The sequence below is a fragment of the Eleginops maclovinus genome, chromosome 16 (genome assembly GCF_036324505.1).
Source record: "Eleginops maclovinus isolate JMC-PN-2008 ecotype Puerto Natales chromosome 16, JC_Emac_rtc_rv5, whole genome shotgun sequence".
NCBI classification, from domain to species: domain Eukaryota; kingdom Metazoa; phylum Chordata; class Actinopteri; order Perciformes; family Eleginopidae; genus Eleginops; species Eleginops maclovinus.
In genome coordinates, this window is record NC_086364.1 from 21,155,356 (window position 1) to 21,174,893 (window position 19,538).

The window sequence follows — 19,538 nt, forward strand, 5'->3', positions numbered from 1 at the left end:
AGGCCTCAGACGGTTCAGACGTCTTTCCCTCCACACAGTTCAGACCGGTTTCATGAATTAAACGAAAATGTTTCCTGGCTGTGCGGCTTGATCTAACACCAAAGTGGATCAGAAAAAGGCGGCAGATATTTGGACTGGAGTGATATTTCTTAGTTTATGCTTCGAAAAATCAGTATGTTTGATATCCAGTTTCTTTATTACAGGAAATTAATTGAAGGGCACCCCAGCGATTCTTAGATAAGATAAGATAAGATAATAAGATAAGATAAGATTCAACTTTATTGTCATTGCACAGAGTACAAGTACTAGGACGACGAAATGTGGTCTCTGCATTTGACCCATCCTAGTGTTAGGAGCAGTGGGCTGCCATTATGTACGGCGCCCGGGGAGCAGTGTAGGTAACCAGTGTCTTGCTCAGGGACACCACGGTGGCACTTGGTCTTTCGGGGACTTGAACTGGTGACCTTCCAGTTCCCAGGCCAAGCCCCTATGGACTTTGCCACCACAAAGATAGATGGATAAGTGCTTTATTTGTGTTGCAGCAGCATAAAAAGACAAGGCATTGTGCATTAGAGAAATTAAAAGACTAGAAATAAACAATTCAAAATGTAAACATCTCAATAGAAATAAAATAGCATTAAAAAAAGTGGAAAATATAAACAAAAAATCAACAAAAAATGAAGCAGGATATTATATATACATTAAGTGTGTAAGGAATAGAATATTAAATATAAATATAAATGTACAGTGTGAGTTTAAGAGTTAGTTATGGCAGTAGGCAGGAATGTTACTTTTAAATAAATATAAATATAAGATAAAATAATAAAACTGTACACTGCAGTAAAACATCTCATTAAATAACATACACGCTCAAATAATTAACGTAGCGAACTGTACATTTAGCGTAGTGGCAGATACGTTATTGCACGTTATTATGTGACTTTATCATTAATAGTTAATATTGCACAAGTGTTTTGTAATTATGGTCGTGGTATTTATATTGCACATCGTGGTGGTGTGGAACAACTAATTGTGTGACACCTTTAAGGGATATAAAACAAAGCTACGACTACGGCTGACTCGAACGCTGCTTCATCGGCGTTAATCAATGATACATGCACAGAAATGTGTGAGTTAATGAAGTCTTCTTGAGTTAAGATAGAAGTTTCCTCTCCACTATATTTCAGCTAAAATTAAACAGCTTCCAAATGATTGTATGAGGTTCGATAAAAGCACTTTTTTAAAGGTCATCTTACGAAACAGGGACATATATTTCAATAACAAGTGTTCATACGTACATCTTATTCACTGTTTAGAGTTTGTGCTTATTATAAAAGAAATTAAAAGGATGAATGTAAGTCTCTTTTCTTTTAGTTCTTCGTTTTTAAGGGGAGTTTGTTTGGCTTGACACATCAACGAGATGTCCCCCTGTTGGATCTGTGTACATCAACACAAAACAGGCTCTTTTTTTTTGACGTCTCTTCCCCTTCTCACCTGGTCTGATGTGCGCTCAGGGTGTAGTCCACTGTATCCACTCTCTATCGACTCGACGCACGCTAAACCCCTTCCCCTCTGTTCTCCCCATTATCTCGGCCCCGCTCCGTCCTTTCACTTCATCTGGTTCTTTGTAAATGCCGTGTCCAGCGGTGTGAAATCTGTTAATCGATCGTGACACTGATTGTGTGCTGCTGCTGCTGCTGTATGGCGACAGAGCGAGAGAGAGAGAGAGAGAGAGGGGGAGAGGGAGGGAGGGAGAGAAAGTGGAGAAAGGCCATGGAGAAGAGATTGGTGAGAGGTGTAGTGCACGTGAGCGAGAGGTCACAAGGACGGTTGAAGCAGAACAAGATGAAAGACCACGTGGATGTGAGACCGTACGAGAATAATGGATGGACAGTGTGTGTGTGTGTGTGTGTGTGTGTGTGTGTGTGTGTGTGTGTGTGTGTGTGTGTGTGTGTGTGTGTGTGTGTGTGTGTGTGTGTGTGTGTGTGTGTGTGTGTGTGTGTGTGTGTGTGTGTGTGTGTGAAATATTCCTAATTGCCGCGCTGAAGGTTGCCGGTTGCTGGTTTTTAACGGCTTGATGACTCTAATGGGCCGTTGTGTGCCATTTAGATATTGTTGTGGTTAAAAGGCTCTGGCAGCCACAGAGGACGCCTGTCACGGCAGCATGCAGAGGGAGAGCGAAGACGGGCCGCTAGCCGCTAGTGTGTGTGTGGGTGTGTGTGGGTGTGTGTGTTTGTGAGTATGTGTGTGTGTATGTGTGATGAAGAGTTAAAGCGTAGGGACACAAGTGGGAAATGTTAGAAGAAGTAAGTACAGTTATATCATGTTTTTATTCATTATTCATTGAGTTTTCATCTTCAAAAGATCCACCTTAAATCCACCATGCTGAAAAATTCACACCGCACAATGTTTCTCTTTCTTGTTCCTTTACTAAATTGCAAACAAAGAAAACCCTCTTACCCCAACACCACCCAGAAAAGGGTCTTCTGTGTGTCTTCATTTGTGTTTTTCTTTACAAACACTTGCTATCTTAAGTGCATTAGTGTGTCCCAGTGCAAAGTATTGGTGAAATGCATTTTAAGTTCTTTTATGGTGCAATCATAACTGTCAAAACATTGAGTGTGAGATGCTGATCACTTCAATGACGGCCATCTTGGCTACATAATATAAAAGGCTGGATAAACAGCAGTATACAAATAGATGTTATATATGCAGGTTGTTTCACTAATTAATAAAGGTAGCACTAAACTGATGCCACAGTAAGCTTTTGGGTATATTGAACAGTATCTAGTAACGAACAGTCGTTTGCTAGCTACGAACGATTGCTTGCTAGCTCGCTAACAGCAGGGTTAGTAACTTACAGTTTTTTAATTATATTGTATATATATATAAGTGTTCACAGGGCATGACATGGTGTATATTAAGAGAAGTATCTGAGTTGTGACCCAGCGTTGATTTTATTTGGTTAATTTAGCAGTCTGTAATGATTTGCTACCAAGAAAGCTAACGTTAGCTAGTTTGCTAACAAAGGAAAGTATCCGAATAGAATTAAAACAAAGAACAATAAGGATCATCAGATAGCTAATGTATATGTCCCAATCTCTCACTCACACTCGCATTCACGCACTTACATACACACACACACACACACACACACACACACACACACACACACACACACACACACACACATATTCGCACATTTGCTGTATACTCTGTATATATCTGTTGTGGATTCATACATACCCACATGCAAGACAAAAAGCCCCCTTATACAACATACAGCGTCTACATGCATTACATATAGCGTTATAAATAGTTCCCAACACATCTTCTCACGTACACCTCAAGACCTTGGAAGATAAAAATAGAGAGGACAGATATATAAATAATATGAATACATGTCTGCGGACAAGGAAATCACAGTTTCACACGTACGCACTTACATGTACAGCATGCACAACACAAAGGCCCGGTATACAAACTTACTTCTGCAGTGTCTACACAAACTACGAATCAGTTAATGAAATAGTAATACATACAATACATCTGCTCATGTAAAGGCATGAGAGCTTAACAGTATACGGAAGACAGGTTCCTAATTGGCTGAAAATGGACCAGTTGCAAAGTAATATAGACCCAGGTACTCAGCACACAAGTAAATCAACAATTATCTAGAACAAAAAGCAGAAGTAGAGACACTTTCCTCTGTATGTAAAAAAGCCCAAAAGAGATCAAAAGTTACTGAAATACAAATAATCTGACACACTTACAATATTTACTTTGGAAAACAAAACTGACAGAGAAGCAGGAAAATCTGTCAGCTCATGTCACCGCCTGAAGGAAAACCAGCAGAACAACACGCTCTATTTTTACACACACACACACACACACACACACACACACACACACACACACACACACACACACACACACACACACACACACACACACACACACACACACACACACACACACACACACACACACACACACACACACACCATTCCACCTTCTTTAATTTAGTTTTTGAGATGCGTATCTTAGTTACCTCCATTATGATGTAATAAACCACATTACGAAAGTGAAGTTTTTGTAAATGATGGTGTTGTACCTCATAGCAGTCATCTAGAACATTTACATTTATTGCTGGACAGATAGAAGAAATGATGGCACTGTAAAAGTTGTTGTAGCAGGGAAAGACAGGATCGTTGAAACCTAAGAAAATAAACCAACAAATGAAATTCCTTCCTTGGAAATGGACTTCCAGCCTTTGATTTGCTACCTGGCGCCTCATCAGGAGTTTGTTTTTTTAGATTTGTTACTTTAGGTCTGAGGACAAATAGCCTCTACAATGCCTTAAAAACTGAAAGGAAAGAGAGGCAGAGATGTGAGGGAGCGGAGGAAGTGCATAAATCCCAGGATTATGAACGATACAGTCTGAAGTCTTCACAAGTCCGGCGGCAAGTGTTGACTCCTTCTGCCCTGAAGCTAAACAACCTCTCACATCTCTGCTACATGCAACTCCTGCTCTCCTGTCTTCCTTTTTTTCTTAAAGCTTCACTGGCTCCACTTACTTTTAATGAGGACACACACACACACACACACACACACTCTCACACACACACACACACACACACACAGGTAAGAAAGGATCTGATGGTGACACACTGAGGTGAGCGTCTCTCCACGTTAGCATCTTAAGAGACTGTGGGAAGCAGGGAGGAGAGGAGGGTTTTAAAGGGCTTGTGCTCGGCTTTACGCAGAACAGGGTTAGTTATTCAGGCGGGAAACACTGGAGCGAGTGAGGAGGGAGTGGAGGAGCATACAGATTGGCTTATTGTCTTAGCCCGTCTTCTAACACGAGACAACCCCCCCGCCACTGTCACGCCAATAAAGCAGATTTGAATTTGAATTTTCATCGCCGTGAATGAGAGGAGACGGGGTGGTCTGTGTGTTTCAGAGGAGAGCGGGAGGGATGGGGAGATTGTGGGAAAAGTAAAACATTATAATTATCTTGTCTTTAGCACGTGCCTTCTATTAATTTCCTTTATTCACCAATCCAGTTGCACATATCTGGTGGAGCAGTGATTGGGCATCTTTTTTACCCTGCGTCTTGCCTTGAAAACGGACTTTGAAAACACCTTGAAGATTAATCAGCTGGAGCTAACTAGCTAATATGCTAACTAGCTAATGTGCGTTATCTGAGAACCTAATCTACGTCTAACTTTTTAATCTTTAAGACGGACTTGTTTTTAACCAAGATCCCTGTAACTGTCTTAAAGGGTCCATTATTGGTCTCTGTCTCCTCTCTTCTGTTGAGCCCTTCCTCCTTTCCTTCATCCCTATGTCCTTCACTCACCTCCTTTCCTCCCTTCTTCCCTCCTTTTCTTAAGACTTTTCCCCCTTCTTCTTGTCTAAGCCTCCCATGCTATGGCCTGTTTCTTCCTTCTTTTCTCCCTCCTTGAATCACCTCCTTTCCTCCCTTATTCTCTCCTTTACTTAACAACTTGTCCCCTTCTTCTTGTCTTAACCTCCCCTACTTTGTCTCTCTTTCCACCGCTTCTCTTCCTCCTATCCTTCATCCCTTTCTATCTCATTCACTCACCTCCTTTCCTCCCTTATTCTCTCCTTCACTTAACAACTTGTCCCCTTCTTCTCGTCCTAACCTCCCCTGCTTTGTCTCTCTCTCCCCAACCTCCTCTCTTCCTCCTTTCCTTAATCCCTTTTTATCTCCTTCTCTCACCTCCTTCTTCTCTTGGTTTCTTAAAACCTTTTCCCCTCCTTCTCATCTTAGTATCCCCTGCTCTGTCCCTCTTTCCTCCCCTTCTCTTCCTCCCTCTTTCCATCTCGTATCCTATGGTGCACCTGGATCTGTCAGTTTTAGGCTCTGCTCCATCCTCCTGCTGTGGTTGTTTCTCTCCACTTCACACCATGAGCGCTGAATCCTCTTACACAGCTTCCTCATCTATCCACTATATCAGGGAGTCTTCTTCACCTCGCCTCACCCCCTCTTCTTCAGTTTATCTGAGATACGATGGTGCTAGAGGTCAAAATTACAATATCTGGAGGAGGGTTGAAGCTGTCTGCAGCCTTTATAGGTGCAATGAAACCAGCTGATCTTCAGAGGTAATGGAGAGGAGGAGGAGGAGGAGGAGGAGGGTGTATGTGGTTGATATGTGCTACTGTGTTCTTTTCCTGGCAACACAATAAAGCCGCGCTCTCAGTCACTGTCAGCTCAGAGACCACCCTCTCTATCTCCCTGCTCCCTTACCCCCTCCTCACCTCTCCAATCCCTATATCTCCCTCCGTCTTCCTCATATCTCCACTGCTCTAACCCCCATCCTCCATGCCTTTTGCTTTTTTAGATATTGAATAGAAAGCTTGTACAAAGACCTTAATAACCCTCGTAACAAAGACGTTAAAGCTTGTTTGTTGGAGCTAATCAGCCGGGTGGATATAAGGAGGAAGTGAAGGGGGTGAGGAGAGATGGAGGGAAGGAGGAAGAGTGCAACAGAAGGACAGGAAAGAGAGATTTTAAGAGAGGCTAAGATGAGAAAAAGTGACAAAGAATTGGGCGTTGGAGGAACGAAACAAGGTGTGCAAAGGAGGAAGTGAAGGAGCTAGAGAAGGATGGTCAAAGGAGGTGAAGAAGGAGAGACTAAGCAGGGAAGATGGAGGTAAAAAAAAAAGTAAGTCAAGTGGAGAGGAATGATGGAGGTAGAGTAGAGAGGGGTAGAAAGAAGGAAGAGGGTGAAAAAAGAAGTGGAAAGAGGAAAAATGTACAAAGTTTGTCAAAGAGTGGAGAAAAGGAAGGAAGGAGGAAGGAGGAAAGGAAGTGAGATAAGGAGGGAGAGCATACAGGAAAGGAAAGAGAAACTAAGCACAGGAGATGGACGGGAAAAACTTACAGAGGTTATCTGAAAATGGAATGAAGAAGGAGGGAAAGAAGAGGGTGTGAAGGAGGGAGGCAGGGATAATAAGGGGGAGATGGACAGCTGAGAGTCGAGGGCGAGCTCGAGCAGGAGATGGAAATCAGTGAATATGACAGGAGAGATAGCAGACGGAGAGAGTGGAGAGGGAATAAATGGATTAATAACATCCCTCATCTGGACCTCACTGTCCCCTGCTTCCCTCCCTCCCTCCCTCCCTCACCCTCCCTACCCTCCAGCTTGAATCGAGAGATGGAAAGAAAGATGTCCGACTACAGAAGCGTCCTCAAATCTCTGACTCCCAAAACCACTTTACTGCCATCCTGGGACTCTGTGGTCCTCCTTCCCTTTTACTCCCAACCCACCCCTTATCCTCCCACTTTACCGAGCAACATTTTAAACCCTCTTTGTGGGAGCTGTGGAAACGTTGCGGTCGTGAAGGTTAAATCTGTTCGGCTGTGATGTATTCTTCTCATCTGTTGCTTCGTTCTATCATCTGCAGTTTTTACTAAGTTTTGATGGTGTTTGATAGTTTGGAGAGGCAGCAAGTCGAATGAAAATCTGGATTTAATAACATTAGAATCCTTAAGTGTTCTCCAGTCTTCAATCTTATTGAAAACCTGAATTTTGAACATTGGCTAAGTTGAGCTAGGCTTAGTTAGGCTACTCTCTCCACTCCTCAGGCTTTTTGTTTTTCACCTTGCAGTTCACAGAGATGCCGCTAACATATTTGAGAACAACAGATTATTGATTTCTAGTTAAAGATTTTGTCGGCTGAACTGACAGCTAGCTGGCAGCTTTAATCAGCTGAAGCTAGCTAGCTATTTATGCTAACGTTAGCTCCATGAGTTCTTTGACAACGTTGTCCTAGGCTGTCTTTTCATCGTAAACCCTATAATCTATGGGTTTATTCTACATAGTGGACGTGGTAGTTTGAATTGGGCTTTTTTAAAAATTAAATATAACCTGTTTACTCAGCTGATGAAGTGCTTGGTTACCTCTGTAGGAAGTACTGATGTCCTAGTAGCCGTTTAGCTAACGTATACACCCATAGACTGTAGGAAGTGGACGTAGCCATCATGATTTCACCTGTTGTTGGTCGATTATCTTTTTGAAGCCTTGAATTTTGGCTTTTTGATCCTTGCCATCTTGGTTTCAATCAGAAGTGACCATATTTGGAAGAGAGGGGTGGTAGCATCTTGTCAATCAATAGGTAACGTCTATTTACTCTTAATGGGACCATGATTAACAAAATAACCATGATGCTTTAATGAGGAAGTCAAGAAACTACGAACACACCATGCTCGAAGCGCTTTAACTGCAAAGCCTGACTTTTCCCTCTGCTTATCCAATCTTTGTCACTGCTTATCTTTAATTTCTAGCCAGTTTCCGCCTTTTATTATTCACCACTTAGTCTCTGCCATAAATTTCCAGAGACAAACACACACCAATCTAAAAGCCAGACAACATTCATGTATTTTGCAGCCTCACCCTTCCCTCCGGCCACCCCAATTTAGACTCCTTAGCCTAACTCGACCACACACACACACACACACACACACACACACACACACACACACACACACACACACACACTTGGGAAATTCTACAAGGATCAGGGGACAAACAAGAGCAGCAGGAAGAGCTTCAGACTTCAGAGGCCCCTCGGTGGGTCTGCTGCTAAACTTAGAGCAGAAATGGGCCAAAGAGAAATGATCCGTACCGTTGCCAGAGTGTTAAGTGCCATTGGCTTCCATTCAAACTACAAATACACTTTTGAGGTACTTGTACTTGAGTATTTCCATTTAATGATAGTTCTTTGGAATTTTTGCCATCAACACATCACCTAATGTTCACCTATCTGTAATACACCTGATGTTTTAACTGTGTATGGTGGGTATTATTTCATCTTGTTTTCCGGGGCCAAAGACGTACGTTTATATTTAATTTAATATACCATTCATTGCACTCTTATGTATGTCATATCCTGCTTTATATTGTGTTAACTTCACTAGTAACTATCTCAGAGTTTCCGTCAGGCGGTAATTACCGTTTTTCAGCTGGAAAATGTAAAAAAAGCTGGTCAATTCAAAACCTGCCGGTCAAAATGTCCGGTAATAATGCTCATACAACAATTAGACAACGTCGGCTATCCCTAAACATTTGTGTTTTGACAGCTATACATTACTGGTGCTGCGGGTTAGGGTTAGGGTTAGGGGTCATGACATCAGCGTTTACATCGCCGCTCACAACAACAACAGCGTCGGGTCGATGATCGTGTTGCTTTTAGTCATACGAAGCCAGATTGAATTAAAGAACTACTTCTCAAACCATGTCCTTTTCTCCAGAGTGCCGTGGTTCATTGTTTATTAATGTGGTTCAGCGGCATTTACCGCCCGCTGCAGTGCTGCTCGTCCACCGGCGTTTAGTCTGCCGTTAGCTGACGCCCACGGCCGCTGGAAAGTATTCACTGTCGGACTGTCACACGAGCAGCTGATGCCCCCCATAGTGAATGAGGTTCAGTCTGAATTGACCCTGTTTGGCATCACAACGCTGTTATGAAAGTTTGTCTGATATAAGACGGGTGATGTTAGCATAGCAGCCGAAGCTAATCTGACTACCTTGACTACTTGTTGCTATCTTATCGTGGCATAAACAACAACAACAACAACAACAACAACAACAACAACCACAGCGGCATATTTTACCAACGAAGAACCACAGCTTAATCAGGCTCTAGCCTTTGGAAGCAGGGGCATCTAGTTTGAGATGTTTGTATTTTAGAGTTGTTTAGAAAAGTATTCTGAAGCTGAATACTTTATACTTCTCCAGTACATTTAAAAGGGAAATGATGTAATTTTACTCTATTACATTTAATTAGCAGCTTTGACAAAATCCATCTCTAAAAATGAAACTAGTCAGTCACAAAAAAGTCAAATTATTTAAATATTCACAAGAGTTAATCCAAAGTGTGTAAAATGCTACTTAACAATAGTATCTACAAATGTTATATATAAAAATAACATTAAAAACAAACATAAAGTCAATTTTTCTGCACAATTTGTACTTTTATTTTGAATACTTTAAGTACATTTAGCTGCTTACTCTTGTGTACTTTTACTTAAGTAAGTTTTTGAATGCAGGACTTGTAGTGAAGTAATTTGACAATAATACATTGGTACTTTTACTTAAGTGAAAGCATCGGAATACCTCTCCTAAATCTCCCAGTTTAATTTTTTTGATTATTATTTCCAGACACAGTAACAATCAGAATCGCGTCTGGGGAAAAAATGAAAACTACTGAAATATTTTAATGAAGACCTGTGCTTTTTTTTTGTTAATTAAGGTTCAAAAAAGTACTTAAAATAAGGTCACTGTTAATTAGACGACGGTCTGACAAATGTGTGAACTAATTAAGCTTGTATGTGTTTGATTAAAGATAAGGAGGCTTCCATGATAAGGAATGTGATGATGAGGCATGAGAAGAGCGAACAGGAGAGAGAAGTGGGGGGGGGGGAGATACGGACGAGTTGTTAAGGGGGGTTTAATTGAGGTAGATATGATATGTGTGTGTGTGTGTGTGTGAGAAGTGAAGTAGAGCGAGCAACGAGAGAGAAATGACGGGGGAGCAGAGAGGAGGGTTTGTCATCAATACGTAATTTCAGTACACGTGGTCATGGCGGCTTTAAATGAAAGGGACTTGATTTTGCAGTGTGTGTGTGTGTGTGTGAGAGTGCCTGTGGCTGAGTGTATATCCACTGCCCACTGTCTTTTTTAATGCACAACATTCAAGTGAAGGCCGCCTTCCTGCTGCCTTTTTCCTCCCACTCCATCGCTCATTTTTTCATCCCTCCATCCTCCATTTTTCTGGCTTCTCTTCTTTCCATCAGGCGGTGCAGCAGCAGCAGCAGTCAATAGCAACCTCCTGCCCCCCCCCCCCCCATCCACCACCCTCCTCACCCGCTCGAGTTCAAAGGAGCCTTTATAGGCAGGATAGAAATATGCATTGCCAAAAACCTCCCAGCAACAGACACCAGCATCTCCATCTCTCTCGGGCTCGATCTTCCTTTTCTATCTCACTCTTTGTCTCTCTTCCACTGCTTCTGTCTGTCCTCGCCTCATCCCCGCTTCCTCACGAAGAAGAAACACCTATATGCTATACAGTGGTTATATTTCCACTGTATTTCTTATGCTCTGTATTTCAGGTGTATGCCACGTGTTCCTACATCACCTGGTATGGATTAGATTTACTTCTTCATTGTTCCAAGTTGTTTAGTCACAGCAGCGTGTTTACAATGCATTTCAGAAGCATTTGCACTTAAATCCGCTTATATATAGCCCTTAATATAACTTAGAATTCCAATGCTTAGTCTATAGAAGCCATTGGAATACCAACCAGGCTTTTCATTCGTTGTGTAGTGGAAGCTAAGGTAGTAGACACATGGAAACGTGCACTCGTCATCTCTTATTCATGTCGTATATCAACTATCCTGGAAAACACAGAGCAGGATACTTCCTCCTTTCAAACATTTCAGTTAAGTTAAGTTTCAGTTAAGTTAAACAGAATTATTACCCTTATATTTAGAGGTAAATCATGTAACGGTAAGCAGATAAACAAATGATTTCTCTGCTTTAAATCAAACAAGTTACAGCATATTTTGTTTTGTAAACACGAGTAAATGAACTATCTATTAAATGCAGAATGTAAAATATACAGAATTAATTAAAAATACAACTACTGTGTAAAGTGGGAGCGGTTTTCTTAAATTAAAAAGCTATATTTCTGTATGTTATATCAGGGTGTAATCCACTCTCACTCCAGCGGTTGTATACATAAAAAAGAGGCTAAAAAGTTGTTGGTTTTTTCACTTTATTGTGTATAAAAGAGCTTTGAACATTTAAGCTCCGTGTCAGCTGTTAGTCAGAGAGAGGAAACGGTTCCTGCAGACTTCACAAAGACACAGTGGGTCATAATATAGACCCCTATACTGTTTATATATATAGAGGGTCAGACGTGTGTCATACTCAACCTGTGTAATGTTCCCGTGATGCTTCAGGTGATCAGGATAAAACACACTTGGCAGTTTAGTGTGTCGTGTTGTTTTGTCGTGCCATTACGTGTTTGTGTGTGAAGTGTGTATGAGTGCTTCTGTGTGTCCAAAGCGACACCCCGGTATTATTCTGATTGCGGTCGTGATTTGTCATTTTGTATTGTGTGTGTGTGTGTGTGTTTGAGTACAGCCTCTTATTTGAGAGTGGCTATTGAATGCAGCTTTTTGTGTGTGTACTTGCATACAAATGTGTGCAAGGAGGTCGGTGTCTGTGTTTAAAGCCATTCAAGTGTGTGTGTGTGTGTGCGTGCGTGCGTGCGTGCGTGCGTGCGCATATTCGCGAGCAAGATTGGAAGTGGTCTATTTCTTTTCGCAGTCACTGATGTGCCCCTGTGTGTGTAATTGAAATACCTGAGTTATTGACTCTCTCTCCCCCCTCCGAGTCAAATAAGTGCCGTGGGTAGAGAGGGTGTGTGTGTGTGTGTGTGCACTCATTGGGAGGCTCTGGAAGACCAAGGCCCGTCAACCATGTAATACACACACACACACGCACACACACGCACACAAAGGAACACATGCATATGTAACAGAGAGCCTTACTAAGCCCAAACGTAACACACTTACACACACACACAGGAGAGGCAGGTTTATTTATAAAGCACTGTTCAACACAAGTAGATGTACCAGATATACACACACACATGCATTGAAACAGACATACATGAGCACGCACACACAAACACATGTGGATATGTCTCTAACCACCTCACACACACACGCACACACACTTCCCGTATAGAAGGGATTCACACGTGTCCCGTCTTCCTCCCTCTGACAGCAACTCAGGCTTTACCTCCTCCTGCCTAAATGGCTGCAGACACACACACACACACACACACACACACACACACACACACACACACACACACACACACACACACACACACACACACACACACACACACACACACACACACACACACACACACACACACACACACACAGACCAATCACAACATCGTCCTTCAGATTCCCCCCTGCTGCTTTTTCCTACATCTCTATCATTTATTGCTTAAATTCTCCCTTTTCTGTGTTCCTCCTTTCTCCTCCCCTCCTCCAAGGCTTTATCTCACCCTATCTCTTCATCTCTCCCCCCCTCCTCCCGGTCTCTGTCGGCCATTCATCCCGCTGTACTGTATTGTTGTCTGTGTGTACAGTATCCAGCGCTCACGTCAGCGGCCGTTCAAAGCCTCTCTCCAAGCTTGGCTTCCTGTTTGGCCTCCTTCCTCCCTCTGGGAAATTTTAATACTCACTAATCGATCACCCTCGTGCCAACAGAGGTGTTAATGTGGCCAGACCCTAATTGTTGTTGCTGTAAATGAAGAGAGGTGTTTTGCAGCACTTTATTTTAAGCTTCCTAACACACTCCCACTGGTGATATATTCTTTTTTCTGCGTCTGTGTTTTTTTATTTTTCTCAAAGGCTAATGAAACTGCTCGTAGACCTCTGGCACTTTGAATGAGTGTGTTGGACAGTGCATTAATACTGCTCTTAAGAAGAGAGAGATTGAGAGTGGAGGCCAGAGGAAATGGTGAGTGTATGTGTGTGTGTGTGTGTGTGTGTGTGTGTGGGGGGGGGGTTGTGTGTGGAGGATAAAGAGGGGGAGCGGGAGTGCGGGAATGTGGAAATTCAATTATAACTGTGCCCTGGCAATAATTCCACTGGTATAAATGGGACGGCGTAGCGAGCGGAGAGATGGATAGAGATGAATGAAGTGTGAAAGAAAAATAAGGCAGAGAAGAAGAAGTTAGCCGAGTACAAAATCAGAGCGTGCGTCGTCAACACAGCCTCTATAGTGAAGACGCATTAACCCTTAAATGCTTTCAGTGTCCTGTGTGTAAAACGGGTGTAATAACAGTGCAATGTAGATATCATAAGGGTCTAATCACACTGTAATATGGGTGTGACATGGGTCAAATATATTTACATGTGATTGCCCATTTAAGGGTTAAATGCTTTTATATTTCACGTGTTTTTCAATCTCAAGATGCACCGTTTGCAACAGGGTTCTGCAAGCGCTAGGCATGCACATTGTAGCCCTCAGCGAGCCACCTCGATGGTATAGTCCTGATCTCATTAATGCAGAAACAAGGTAACGGATCAACCCATGTGCGTCCCCTGGGAGGGGCAGGTTAGCCTTTGATGCTGAGTGAAGCACAGAGAGAGTCCTGAGGAGCCGGAGAGATTTCAATACTCTGGCTTCCTGCCTCTGCTGGCTGTCGGATACAACTGGCTTTACTGACATGAGACACTTTCTTATACGGATAGAGCATTATCATATAGGAGAATCAGGGTTTGTGGATCTGTGAGCAATACATACATACACATTACATTGTTTTACAACAGTATAAGATACGTTAAGTCAGCTAGGAGCATGTGAATCTTACTGGTAATCTTATGTAATCTTATACAGGACATGTTAGTGACCCTTAACCTTGTCAAATAGGGTGAGGACCATGATTAGCATAAAACTCTTCAAGGTAGCCGAGTACTACCTGGTGGTACGCCGCTTTATGGAGTTGAGGGCTGATATGTGAATTCGGCATAATGCTAATGACACTGTGGTCACATATGCATCGTACTTTGTCTTCCATTTTTCCATTTGCGTCTTTGTGTAACTTGCTTCAGGTCAGCCAAGAACTGTGTCTAAAGACTGAGAGCGCCATCAGGTGTTTGTGCTATCTATATCTTTACTACTACCATTAAAAGTCTCTTGCCATTCTTTGATTGAATTGATTTCGGAGTCGGATATTAGCCAAGAAATTCCAGTTTTTCGTCGTCTGTCCAGTTAAACACTTTCCTTTACGTCTTAATGTAACTTACCATTCTTCTTCACCCAAGGATGTTCGTTGTCTTCAGGTTTAGCACGAGCTACGATAGAAGCGTCCAAAACAAGTCTACTTGCATGCCTTAAATGTTCCGGATAGTGGACAAAGTTGATTTGTAATTTGGTCCAAAGTCTCTCTTCGCCGTTATTTGATTTGATTGAATTTGACGTTGGAAAATTCCAGAATCTTCTCGTCTTTCACGTAAAATGTGTTCATTCTTGTCTTTGTGTAACTTACTTCAGGTCAGCCAAGAAGTGTGTCTTAAGACTGAGAGAGCTATCAGGTTTTTATGCTATCCGTATCTTCACTACTACTATCAAAAGTCTCTTGCCTTTCTTTGATTTGATTGATTTTTGCCTTTGGTCATTAGCCAAGGAATCCCAGAATCTTGTCGTCTTTAAAGTTTAGCATTTGCATCTTTGTGTAACTTAGCATTCTTCTTCACCCTAGGCTGTTTGTTTTCTTCAGGTTTAGCACAAGCTACGATAGAAGCGTCCAAAACACGTCTACTTGCATGCTGTAAATGTTCCCGATTGGATGTATCGGACATTACTCAGACTTTGCACTAGGAAGCAAGCGAGATAAAGTCTGTGTAATTATGAAGTGTGAAAGTGGCTATACTCAAAATCACTGTCATTCGGACACTTGACCAAATTAAAAGCCTGAATATCCATGAACACAAACACTGTGCATTGTGTTGACTCAGCCGTGCACAATAACAAGCTCATGTCACAATACCGCGATGCTGTCTAGACCAGCGTATCTCACCTCCTCCTCCTCTTCTTCTGTCCGGTGGCGAGGCTTTCATATCAGCGATGACTATAGTTTCTGACTGTGCTGCTGTTCAGGATCGCAGCACATTCTGTACCTCTCATAGTTTCAGATTTGTGACCAGCTCTATCCAAATCAGTCGGATGTCGAAACGTAACATTTTGAGATGATCGTGGATTTTTGTCGAAATGTGTGTGTTTGCCATTTTGGGGATTTGGTTTAATCTAAACAAAAGTCTTGGCTTTTAGATTATCACACTTTTATTGCCATTTTCAAACGATAAATACGTTTTTGAGGCTTGTAAATAAAGCCTACTCTTAAAATAACTCTGACTGAAACGTGTCGGATAACTTAAAACACCTTTTTCTCTCTTGTTAACAGTCATTATGTTATGGGGAAAATGTGGATGAATATTTGGACAACACAGACAATACATATATCATTGGAAAGCTAAGAATCTCCTCTTTCCAACGGTGTATGTAACGGTTGGACATGATGTGTTTCGTGGTCGATGGGACTGATTTTGATAGAGCGGGTCACATTTATCCTCTCTGAGTGAGTGCTATATATACAGCGTGTCCATATTGGTGCATTTTCTATCCTTAATGCTAGATATTAATAAAGGTTACATTGAAATTGCACCGTCCTAACACAGCCGTAATAAAACAAATTAATGAAAGTGATCAATGAGATTAAGGACAGCAGCTTCGAGTCCCGAGAATTTGCTCCAGCCACCCCCGTGTACAAACTCATTAAAGGAGTCATAAAGGCGACTAATGAAAATCATGACCGGTATCATTACGAGCCCACTGGTGTCCTCTCGCCTTTTCTCCTCTGCGAGCGGGAGAATAAAGGAGGCTAAATTAATGTTCCCACCAATAATGTTACAAAGCCAGCGCCGTCCTTTAAGCAGTGTCTGTTCTCCTCTGTGTGTAGAGCCAACTAAATTAAAGTTCAAGCCAATATTGTTACATAACCATTTACACTCTGCCTCTTTGTTCCCTTTCCTTTGTGTTTTACAGGATGACGACTCCATGTTCTTTCAATTCGGCCCCTCCATCGAGCAACAGGCTTCGGTCATGCTGAACATCATGGAGGAATACGACTGGTACATCTTCTCCATCGTCACCACGTACTACCCGGGGTACCAGGACTTTGTCACCAAGGTAAAGCAAGATAGAGACAGAACATGAAGTGCTTTTTCGATGTCTTGCAGCCCTCGACTGGGAAATTCACTCTTTAAATAAATATAGAGATAGAGACAGGTTTGTAAGCATTCAATGTCTGGTATCAATCTCTTAACTCTTCTAAAAATCACAATGTTTAGTACTGTCATCCCTGTCAATCCTCATAGAAACATACCAAGTATTGAAAAAAAGAGGCTTTTGAATAATTTCTTATCATTATTTTATTTGAAATTCTACCAAGAAATTGTAATTTAAAAAAAGAAAATGAAATAACATAAATTTGAAAAATATTCATTTATTTAAATATAAGAAATTAAAGTCAGAATGGACGATAAAATAAAAAAAATTAACATTAGACGTTAAAGTAAAATGTCCAATACAGCGTAAATACAATTAAAATATATAAAGATAAGAATGAAAAATGTGCCCATTGTACTACAACATATAGCATGTTATATATACAGTTTATCTGTGGTTTATTACTGAAGTATTAGTGGGATATCAATGCTGAATTGAACAGTGTCAAAGGTAGTTATTTGATTCCGATTTTTAATCCAATTCATGATTAAAGAATCGGTTCAGGACTTGGTAAATAGGGTTGTTAATTAGCAGTTTTAACCCAGAGGCTGTGCACTTATAGAGGACCACAATATGCTATGAAGCAGTGTAGTGTGTGCAAGATTATCAAGTGTTTATATTTGAAAAATGTAAATACAAACTGTAGTCAAATCTATGAGGGAATGTTTATTTCTACAAAAATGACCAATCTTTTTCTCTGAGTCTCTCTCTTCTGATCGGTATCTTCTTCCTCTGTCCGGTGCAGATCCGAAGCACCATCGAGAACAGCTTTGTGGGCTGGGAGCTGGAGGAGGTTATACTGCTCGACATGTCCGTAGACGACGGCGATTCGAAGATCCAGAACCAGCTGAAGAAGCTCCAGAGCCCCGTCATCCTTCTCTACTGCACAAAGGAGGAGGCCAACACCATCTTCGAGGTGTCCCACTCTGTCGGGATCACCGGCTACGGCTACACATGGATAGTGCCCTCGCTGGTAGCTGGAGACACTATTGTAGTGCCTGCAGAGTTCCCTACAGGTAGGAAAGCTCTCCTCAAATACTACTCCTAAAGGCCACCCTTGAAAGTTGTAATTAAGATCCTAAGAAGTCAGAATTTAAATCCAATCTCATTTTAATCTGACACATTCTCAGTGTGGAAAGATGTTTGCTTGCCTTGAGCTCCGATGCTAAGCCCTTTGTGAGCACAGTAATTACATTACATGCTGGAATTGTTTGATTTTTATCCAGGAGGTGTGACAGAAGTACCATAAACACACGCACTTTCTACTCAGGTGGCCCCAGCCTGATCTCAGACGCTCATACTGTTGTTTGATTCTGCTGTGCTATCCCCTTTACAGGATGATTGCACATCTAGGGAGGTTCAAGTGCATATTAGAAATAATCAAACAAGGACAAACACACTATGTGAATCTGTCATTGAAGCGAATTTCGGTCAACCTTCATGTCAGTCTGTGATGTAATTTGGGCCCAAAATACATTTCACATTGACTTACATTGTTTATAAAGCCTTAAGCAGAATCCAGAGTTAAGTTTTCCTGGCCTAATTGCTGGAAGATCTTTGGAAAATCCAAGTATTTTTTCCAGATAATCAGGCCAAACTCTGTCAATCATATGGACCCTATGGTTGCAATGCTAACAGCTAGCAGCTAACACTATATAGGTAACATCATGTTGTTGTGGTTGTGCTTTTGTCTGGATTACATGTGTGCTGTGTGAGTTGATACACGTACTGTAGGAAATGTTCATTTATTCGAAGCCCAGGAGTCGATTCAAAAGAAAAACAAAGTGAAGCTCCTCTTAGAAGGTTTAGAAGGAGTATTTAATAAAGGATGCGGCAGTAGGTTTTACAAAAGTGTCACAGCTGTGACTCAATAGCCCGGGACACGCGTCCACAGGCCGCTGACTGAGTGGAGCTCAGCAGCAGTTACTGTCTGGCGGTCCGTAACAAAAGAGAGATCGATTTCACAATACAAACATGTTTTATAGAACCACCCCTTTCCGGTCATCAAATAAACAATTTTGAAATAAGACGTGATATATTATTTGCTAAAAACAAACGTTGCTAACAAGCTAGCTAACTGTGACTTCCGCTGAGAGCACAGCAGCCATGTGCGATTTGGTAGAAGGCTTAAGGTCGAAATGTACGCACTACACAAGTGTTTACAGTGCAGGAATTACTTTCCAAATGTTCAGTTTGATACTTAGATTTTTCCTGTTGGAGTGAAAAACAAACTGACCTTTCAATATAACAGGTAAAGGAACACCTCTCCCCGCAGTCCCCCCGCCCTTAACACCACTGGAGGTCATTTTAACCTTTGAAGGTCAAATGTGGAACCAAAGTGACATCCAAGTTGGGGAGCATTAACCAGTGAACCTGCTCACGCAATCCGTCAGGGACACCTGTCAGACTGCTTCATGTAACAGGACTTCCAGTGCTTAGGGGAAGGGGGGGGGGCAGACACTTTTAGAAAGGCCATCTCTCAGTGGGAGTCTAACTGTTAGTGATGGGGCCACCATTAGGCCCTGTTCCCACAGAGCGCCTTTTTCTGGCATAAAGGCTCCTTTCAACTTTCCGTCAAAAAACACACTTTTTTAAAAAGGGTCCCTATGATGCTTGTTGGTGTTTTCCCTC

At 41.9% G+C, this 19,538-nt stretch overlaps 1 protein-coding gene across 1 annotated transcript in view; it reads left to right on the forward strand.

Moving 5' to 3' along the window:
- grin2ba (glutamate receptor, ionotropic, N-methyl D-aspartate 2B, genome duplicate a) overlaps positions 1–19,538 on the forward strand; it is a 146,742-nt gene that overhangs the window by 66,989 nt on the left and 60,215 nt on the right. Inside the window, exons 4-5 of the mRNA XM_063904850.1 lie at positions 16,665–16,808; positions 17,653–17,923. Of these exons, the coding sequence (XP_063760920.1) occupies positions 16,665–16,808; positions 17,653–17,923 (415 nt within the window). The remainder of the gene's footprint in view (positions 1–16,664; positions 16,809–17,652; positions 17,924–19,538) is intronic.